At 45.9% G+C, this 9,932-nt stretch overlaps 1 protein-coding gene across 1 annotated transcript; it reads left to right on the top strand.

The window, feature by feature from the left end:
* The first annotated feature begins 529 nt into the window (after window positions 1-529).
* Window positions 530-3,041, top strand: LOC311138088 (protein BTG2-like). Its single transcript, XM_084172748.1, has 2 exons — window positions 530-965; window positions 1,589-3,041. Exons 1-2 carry the CDS (start codon window positions 818-820, stop codon window positions 1,939-1,941), a joined length of 501 nt encoding a protein of 166 aa, XP_084028874.1. The 5' UTR covers window positions 530-817; the 3' UTR covers window positions 1,942-3,041.
* Window positions 3,042-9,932: the final 6,891 nt, after the last annotated feature.

Genomic DNA, 9,932 nt, shown 5'->3' with positions numbered 1-9,932 from the left:
CTGGATGCATACTTGGGATTAATGTTTTTGTCAATAATAGTGTGTTCATTTCACATGGATGAAGAGGATCGAAGAACTTCTCTCGCAGATTTTCTTCCGGTTGTAGCGTATATACTGTGTCTGAAAAGTTTAAACAATAATTATTTTTCCATCAAACCTGTTAGAGTGTGTCAATGGTTGTTAAAGACGGTATTTAATGTAGTGGAAAAACCATAGACGAGAAAAACATAAATGTTCTCGTTTGAAACTTACGGTAAGAGGTGTTTTTTTTTTTTATTGAACTGTCGTCACAAATACTTTTAGAGCAGGGTTTGACGTCAGTTTCTGTATTTGGTGTTGGCCGGAACGCTATTTGTATGTTACATCCCACCACGCTCTTGGATTGTTTTCCACGATGTGAACCAATCACATCGCGCGGTGTGTGCGCTTTCTCTGTGAATTTCATTGGTTAAAATGCCAATCACTCAAAAAGGGCAATTAAGTGACATCACCCTTGATAAAAAGAGGCCACAAGCTGTAATGTAAGCACAAAGAGAACTTGGAAGTGGGATTCGAGAGGCCACATCATCAAACGTCGACTTCCAATCGAACCATTATTGTGGATAAAGAATGCTGATTGTTACGTTGATATTACTGCTTCTGACTTGAAGATTTCATTTACTGAAGGATTCGCCCAGGACTGGAGTGAGGGCCGCACAGCTATTTTAGCTAGCTAGCTAACAACGTTAGTTTACGTTACCTCGGTTTCACACTGCATTCCTGTCGAAAGAAACGTATTTTATTTTCTACGAGCTGAAATAACTATTTTGCGAGCAAAATGAACCAAGTATACTCATCTAGAGGTGAAATAGGCCCCGAAGTAACGGCCGCAGCGACTTTTGTTTCCAGGCTATTGAGAACAAGAGGCTTCCTGAGCGAACACCAACTCCATGATTTCAGAGATTGTCTCCAACAGTCATTATCAGGTAATTTGGTTAGACATTTCCTATCAAAATAAAATAAAAATAGCTTTGCGAGGTACTAAAGTTCATGTCGAAATGGATGCCTATACAAACTGTTTGCTAGTTGACTAACGGTAACCTAGCTAACATTAGCTAGCCTTTGTCTATTCAACTGAACATTGTTCGCTTTCTAGCTTATTTTTATCGACGTTTGATTTGATACTTTATTTCAGCCAAATTATCTACCTATTTTGGTGAAGTACAACGCGAACGTGTTGCTTAAATGTAGTTTTTTGATACTGTTTTGTCGAATGGCTTCACTGTCTTTGCAAGGCAGCAAATTCTCGTTAGCCTAGGTAAGCTTGTCTCGAGACGAAACCAGTAACGTTAGTAACTAGGCCCAGTGAATGGATCGACCAACTGTCTATTCTCGAGCATAACTATTTGGGTATGCAAGCGTTGACGGCAAAAGTTGGTAGGTAGTAATATCCCATATCAGTAATTCACGCTCATTCAAAAAAGCTTGACTTGTCTATTGCTGGAATCAGCTGTTAAGTTTTATTCTGTCTGGGGCTTTGTTTTCAAAGCAATACGTTGACTGTTCTAATTTCGTGCACCTGTCTGATGAACATGTGTTCTCTTCACAGAACACTACCAGAACCACTGGTTCCCCGACAGACCACAGAAGGGCTCCGGCTACCGCTGCATCAGAATGAATCATGAAATGGACCCAATCATTGGCAGGGCCGCTGGTCGGATTGGACTTACTAGTGATCAGCTCTTTGCCCTCCTTCCCCGGGAGCTGACACTCTGGGTGGACCCTTATGAGGTCTCTTACCGCATCGGGGAGGATGGCTCCATCTGTGTCCTTTATGAGGCAGAGTCCCTAGCGCCCGCAGCAGCTCCTAGCCCTGACCCCACACACAACTGCAAGAATCAATTTCTGATTGGTGGCCGCACTAGCCCACCGACTAACTACCTGATGACTGTCTCGAGCTAGTGTGGGACCAGGCACTACCGCGACTGGCGACGCCAAACAGCGTCGACGTGAAGGCCATCAACCACCCACAGTGATCCTTTTTGTATTTTCATTTCATAGCATTTTCCCCCTTATTAAATTAACTTCACATGACTTATTTAATTACATTTGAGTATTCTAAAAGCACCTGGTATTTGTTAGAACATTGGGTAGCACTTTTGAGTATTGTTTGACTACCAGCCCATAGGCTCTCTTTGCACTGCTGGGACTCTCAGTATGTAGTGTGCTTCTGTCCTGTGGTATTAGCACACTACACTCAAGCCTGGGCTTTAAGTGTAAAAAAACTACTCTGGGATTCTGATGCTAGTATCTCATGGTGTAATAATACTTCACGCCACTTCTCACAACTGTAAACTAAAGCAATCGTATAACTGGAGAGTCAAGTATTTGTTCAGTTACCTATACATCTCCAATAACTTTTTATATTTCTGTATAATGCAGTTCACTGCTGGTTTGTAATCTTACGGGACCACTTCACCTACCTGTGCCCTGAAATCAGACTCAAGACAAAATGTCTGACTTTCCTGTTGAAGAGCTGCCAAACTTTCTTGATCCTTTTGTGCAATAGTCAGTGTTCAGAGAAACTGGAGTTCGTCAATCTCTCAACAAATAGCAAAAACTAATTTCACACCTCTTGGCTCCCAGTAGCCTTAAGTAAAATAAAAAATCTAAAATGGCTTATACTATTAACATGATCAAAAAGGGGTTAAGATTTTAATATTGATCACTATTGTGATTTTTTTATTTTTTAAGTGTTCTGTTATTCCCCCCCCCCACCCGTAGTTTGCCTTTGTGAATAAGTTGTGAGGTGGTTGGTTGGCGTCATGTTAACGTCTATCACTGCCAGGTAGCGTTATGCTCTCAGCCCTCTGTAGCATCCTCTCTTCCTACCGAGCTGTTGAGCAGCTCACCAGTGCTTACTGTTCTAGACAGAGGAAGGATTTAGTTTGTAAGCTATTTGAAGCATAGTAAGCATTTAAAAGTAACTTTTTAAATGAATGTTGTGCATATATAGATACTTGTACAGTTTGTCACTTTTACAATAAACCTTTATGAATTTAGATCGTCTCTTGCTGTGGTCGGTTCAATTTACATTTCAGTTCCTAATCAACACTCCACTTTGCACCTGTAGCACATTGTAAATGATCTATTCCTTTTGTCAGCCAAGGGAACCTGTCAACTACACTGCCCCCCCCCCCCCCCCCCCCCCCCCACACACACTTAAATCCATGTGTTGATCTGAAAGGATTGGATAGTATTTGGCAAAAAAAACTGCTCCTAACCATAGGGCAGGGCAGGACAATTACACCATCTGATCCTTTCAGGTCTAGTTGGCATGAATGGCCTAGAGGTTTATATGAATGGAGCGTTATCACTTTGTTACTCATTCATGCGTTCACACTCAGGACCAGGCTTGTCTGTGCCTCCAGCACTGGCTTGGTTTATCATTAAGGGGACACCTGTGTCTGGACATGCTCTACACCAGCCACAGATGGAACTATTGACAGTTTCCTGGGATGTAATCATTAGGCGGAATGTATTTTAATACGCATTGCTATTGGAGAAATTCCGGTACAGTGAGGGGAAAAAAGTATTTGATCCCCTGCTGATTTTGTACGTTTGCCCACTGACAAAGAAATGATCAGTCTATAATTTTAATGGTAGGTTTATTTGAACAGTGAGAGACAATAACAACAAAAAAATCCAGAAAAACGCATGTCAAAAATGTTATAAATTGATTTGCATTTTAATGAGGGAAATAAGTATTTGACCCCCTCTCAATCAGAAAGATTTCTGGCTCCCAGGTGTCTTTTATAGAGGTAACGAGCTGAGATTAGGAGCACACTCTTAAAGGGAGTGCTCCTAATCTCAGTTTGTTACCTGTATAAAAGACACCTGTCCACAGAAGCAATCAATCAATCAGATTCCAAACTCTCCACTATGGCCAAGACCAAAGAGCTCTTCAAGGATGTCAGGGTCAAGATTGTAGACCTACACAAGGCTGGAATGGGCTACAAAACCATCGCCAAGCAGCTTGGTGAGAAGGTGACAACAGTTGGTGCGATTATTCGCAATAACAGTCAATCTCCCTCGGCCTGGGGCTCCATGCAAGATCTCACCTCGTGGAGTTGCAATGATCATGAGAACGGTGAGGAATCAGCCCAGAACTACACGGGAGGATCTTGTCAATGATCTCAAGGCAGCTGGGACCATAGTCACCAAGAAAACAATTGGTAACACACTACGCTGTGAAGGACTGAAATCCTGCAGCGCCCGCAAGGTCCCGCTGCTCAAGAAAGCACATATACAGGCCCGTCTGAAGTTTGCCAATGAACATCTGAATGATTCAGAGGAGAACTGGGTGAAAGTGTTGTGGTCAGATGAGACCAAAATCGAGTTCTTTGGCTTCAACTCAACTCGCCGTGTTTGGAGGAGGAGGAATGCTGCCTATGACCCCAAGAACACCATCCCCACTGTCAAACATGGAGGTGGAAACATTATGCTTTGGGGTGTTTTTCTGCTAAGGGGACAGGACAACTTCACCGCATCAAAGGGACGATGGACGGCGCCATTTACTGTCAAATCTTGGGTGAGAACCTCCTTCCCTCAGCCAGGACATTGAAAATGGGTCGTTGATGGGTATTCCAGCATGACAATGGCCCAAAACACACGGCCAAGGCAACAAAGGAGTGGCTCAAGAAGAAGCACATTAAGGTCCTGGAGTGGCCTAGCCAGTCTGCAGACCTTAATCCCATAGAAAATCTGTGGAGGGAGCTGAAGGTTCGAGTTGCCAAACGTCAGCCTCGAAACCTTAATGACTTGGAGAAGATCTGCAAAGAGGAGTGGGACAAAATCCTTCCTGAGATGTGTGCAAACCTGGTGGCCAACTACAAGAAACATCTGACCTCTGTGATTGCCAACAAGGGTTTTGCCACCAAGTACTAAGTCATGTTTTGCAGAGGGGTCAAATACTTATTTCCCTCATTAAAATGCAAATCAATTTATAACATTTTTGACATGCGTTTTTCTGGATTTTTTTGTTGTTATTCTGTCTCTCACTGTTCAAATAAACCTACCATTAAAATTATAGACTGGTCATGTCTTTGTCAGTGGGCAAATGTACAAAATCAGCAGGGGATCAAATACTTTTTTCCCTCCCTGTTTCGTTTGTTTCCGTTTTAAGAAACGTTCCGCAACCGACTGCTTAATGACTACGCCTCTGTTGTGTCCTGGGAGAATGTGTCTGAAGTTACATTATGAACCCAGCCTTCCTGCATGTGTTTGTGCAGCCTTATTTTCTGTCAGTAAACCCTTCAAAGAGGGTGTTTGTGTGAACTTACACATTTGTTAGGGGTAAGTGGCTGTGTTGAATCATCAATCCTACCTTCTAGGAATGGAGAGGCCTATTGTTTGAGCCTAAACAGCATGCCAAACAGTGTTGGAAATCACAACACAGCCGATAGACCTACAGACCGTGAAGTAATGTTTTCTAAACCTGTATTAGCCTAGGTGCCCTGAGGTTGGTTGTGTGGGGGTAAATACTATAAAATAAACCAAAAGTACTGAGGGTGTGTGTGTCTGGTTCCCTTTGGCCACGCTGGCACTCCCATGTCTGAAATGCTTTTACCTTTTGATTTCAACCTTTTAGCAAAATCGATTTCGAGTCAAGCTGACCTGCCCAGACAATAAAAAACTTAAGTTATGTATTTTGCAGCGTGTTTATGTAACAATGTGAGTCATACAACACAATGAATGCCAAGAATTAGGGAGTACACTCAGGGACGTTTTATTGTAAGTAATTACGAACACAATACACACACAGATGGCACAGGAAGGGGCTGGTATCAGAGAAGCAGGGCTCTATTGTTTTTGTGACCTCCAGTACCACATCTAACACACACACAGAGAAAGAAGCCCTGCAGTGGTTCCATTTCCATAAGAAATAAGAAACTCCTGAACCTCTCTCTCTGAGGGGCACTCAGTGTCGCCTGGCCCTCCTCACTCTCCTCCTCTGCCCCTAAAATCCAGCAGCAGAGAGGGGGAGAAAATACCTGAATGCAGCTCTCTTAAGCCTTGTTCACATTGGCAGTTTGAAGTGACTCAAATCCATTTTTTTTGCATATCCGATTCGAATCTGTTATTTTTCTTGTAGTCTGAACAGCCAAAAAGCACATGGAATAGGATATTTCAAGCCACGTTTCAAACCACCTTCGTAGGTGGTTTGAAGTCAGATACAAATCTGATTCCTGGCCATGTGACTTGTGTCTGAACGGTCAAATCTGATTTATTTGTCCTCAAGTGGTTTTTAGACGGTTATTTGGCATATCTTGTTGCTTGCTAGCTACTCTGTTGACAGTTTGACAAGAACATGTGGTAGATAACTAGCTTGTTAATTGTTTTCAAACCAATTATTGAATGCGCTAGAAAGCTAAACAGCTAGCTAGTTGACTGCTGTAGCTAGCTAAAAAAGACTCATTTTGAAAGTTGGATTATCTTATCCTTTGGGGCTTTAAACGTGTTCTTACACTATGATTTTGAACATTTAAAGTAACTGGGAAACGTCCATTGCAGGCATTGTTGTCACATTAGCTTGCTACAACTTCTGAGTGATATAAGGTGATATCTGTAAAATGTGTAGTTTTGAGATAATTAGTATTTTTCAATTCCCAGATCTCAGAATCTTTTGTGATGTCTTCCTCTTCAGGACTCACTAAGTATATCACCTTACACACAATTATTATTGATCGACAACCCAGCATTGTGTGATTGGATTGCAGATAGAACCTTATGTCTTCTCCTGTCTCTCTCTCTCTCTCTCTCTCTCTCTCTCTCTCTCTATCTCTATCCCTGGCTCCCCTCTCACAGTAGCCATAGCACCATCTGTCCCATCCCCACCTCGCTCCTGCCCCCTGCCCTCCTCACCCCTCCAGCACTAAACAGACAGCAAAAGGCCTCTTTCAGCTCAGCGAACCCCCTCAGCCCTCCTATCATCCTCTCACTGTTAGAGGCTTATGAGGCCAACATAACTTTTCATGCAGCAACATGCACCTGTGGTGGATTACGCTGATTTGACTGAGGAGGGGGGAGAGAGAAAGAGAGAAAAAGGGTGAGGAAGGGGAGTAGTTGAGCATAGAAACAGAGGAGTGGAATCAGCCTCGAGCTAGCCGCGAGTCAGGCCCTTCTCCCGGTTATCTATCTCTCTGTCAACCGGACGGGACCTCCTAGTGTTGACACGGAGCCCCGCCGATCCAACACGACTGGTCTGCCGACGAAATCGTCTGATGTGATTACAACAAGTTTCCCGTTACGACGTCGACCACAAAGATCCATCTGCTAGACCCGGCCCGCTAGCACACGCAAGCCGTGGCCTCTTGCTCGCTAGTGGTATAGCAGCCCCCGAACTACCTCTGAACTCTCCTATTGCTGTTCACCGGACCTTATGATATCTCAGCTATACAGCTGATGCCTGCTGGACTGTTCCTTTATACGGTACCGCATCCTGTTTATGTTTAGCCTCAGCCCAAACTTTGTCGCCATTACCAGCTGTTGCCTTAGCTCTCGAATAACACCTGTGATTGCTTTATGCCTCTTTCAATATGCCTTGCTTATTGCTGTTTCGGTTATATCTTATTGTACTATTTCACTGTAGATCCCCCAGCCCAGCTCAACCTGCCATAAATAGCTCCTTTGTCCCACCCCCCATACACGCGGAGACCGACTCAATCGGTGCCTCCAGTGATGCTATCTCTTTCATCGTTACCCAACGCTTAGGTTTACCTCCACTGTACTCATATCCTTCCATATCCTTTTCTGTACATAATGCCCTGAATCTATTCTACAACGCCCGGAAACCTGCCGCTTTTTTTCTCTGTACCCAACGCACTAGAAGACCAGTACTTAAAGCCTTTAGCCATATCCTTATTCTACTCCTCCTCTGTTCCTCTGGTGATGTAGAGGTTAACCCAGGCCCTGTAGCCCCCAGTATCTCTCCTACTCCCCAGGCGTTATCATTTGTTGACTTCTGTAACCGTAAAAGCATTGGTTTCTTGCACGTTAACATCCGAAGCCTCCTCCCTAAGTTTGAGTTATTCACTGCGTTAGCACACTCCGCCAACCCTGATGCCCTAGCAGTGTCTGAATCCTGGCTTAGGAAGGCCACCAAAAATTCTGAAATTTCCATCCCCAACTACAACATTTTCTGTCTCGATTGAACTGCCAAAGGGGGTGGGGTTGCAATCTACTGTAGAGATAGCCTGCAGAGCTCTATCGTACTATCCAGGTCTGTGCCCAAACAGTTTGAGCTTCTACTTCTAAAAATCCACCTTTCCAGAAATAAGTCTCTCACTGTTGCCGCTTGCTACAGACCCCCCTCAGCGCCGAGCTGTGCCCTGGACACCATATGTGAACTGATTGCCCCCCATTTATCCTCAGAGTTCGTACTGCTTGGTGACCTAAACTGGGATATGCTTAACACCCCGGCCAACCTATAATCTAAACTAGATGCCCTCAATCTCACACAAATTATCAATGAACCTACCAGGTACAACCCTAAATCTGTAAACATGGGCACCCTCATAGATATCATCCTGACAAATTTACCCTCTAAATACACCTCCGCTGTCTTCAACCAGGATCTCAGCGATCACTGCCTTATTGCCTGCGTCCGTAATGGGTCCACGGTCAAACAACCACCCATCATCACTGTCAAACGCTCCCTAAAACACTTTAGCGAGCAGGCCTTTCTAATTGACCTGGCCCGGGTATCCTGGATGGATATTGACCTCATTCTGTCAGTAGAGGATGCCTGGTTGTTCTTTAAAAGTGCTTTCCTCTCAATCTTAAATAAGCATGCCCCATTCAAAAAATTCAGAACTAAGAACAGATATAGTGTCACGATCGTCGGTAAGAGAGGAGGACCTAGGCGCAGCGTTGCAGGCAAACATACTCTTTATATAGCGATATACGACAAAATAAACAAAACGATAACGTGACAGTTCACGGTCTAACACAAACCAACTCGAAACAAGATCCCACAACTAATGTGGGAAAACAGCCTCTATAAGTATGGCTCCCAATCAGAGACAACCAGCCACAGCTGACACTCGTTGCCTCTGATTGGGAACCACTCTGGCCAACACAGAAATACCATACCTAGACTCCCGACATAGAAAAACAACACATAGATCTACACACCCTGGCTCAACATAACAGTGTCCCCAGAGCCAGGGCGTGACAGTACCCCCCCCCCTAAAGGCGCGGACTCCGACCGCGTCAACCAAATACCACAGGGGAGGGACCGGGTGGGCACTCCGCCTAGGCGGCGGATCCGGCTCCGGGCCTGATCCCCGCTCCCTCTCCAACCCCCCAAAGTACCCCTGGTCCGGTCTGACCCCGCTGGCCGGAGCTGGACTGCACACTGGTGGAGCGGATTGCTCTAGCTCCGGCGTGAAGCATCTGACCGGTGCCGGACCAGGCACCGGTGGAACAGGCACGGGACGTGCCGGACTGACGACGCACACCACTGGCTTGGTGTGGGGAACAGGCACGGGCCGTGCCGGACTGACGACGCACACCACTGGCTTGGTGTGGGGAGCAGGAGCGGGCCGGACCGGGCTGGCGACGCGCCCCATTGGCTTGGTGCGGGGAGCAGGAAAGGACCGGACCGGGCTGGCGACGCGCACCATAGACCTGGTGCGGAGAGCAGGAACAGGACGGGCCGGGCTGGCGACGCGCCCCATTGGCTTGGTGCGGGGAGCAGGAAAGGGCCGGACCGGGCTGGCGACGCGCACCATTGACCTGGTGCGGAGAGCAGGAACAGGACGGGCCGGGCTGGCGACGTGCACCATTGGCCTGGTGCGGGGAGCAGGAACAGGACGGGCCGGGCTGGCGATGCGCACCATTGGCCTGGTGCGGGGAGCAGGAACAGGACGGGCCGGGCTGGCGACGCGCAC

The sequence above is a fragment of the Coregonus lavaretus genome, assembly GCF_964263955.1.
Source record: "Coregonus lavaretus genome assembly, chromosome: 12".
Taxonomy (NCBI): domain Eukaryota; kingdom Metazoa; phylum Chordata; class Actinopteri; order Salmoniformes; family Salmonidae; genus Coregonus; species Coregonus lavaretus.
Note: the sequence above shows the minus strand (reverse complement) of the source record. Positions and strands in the feature narration are given on the sequence as shown.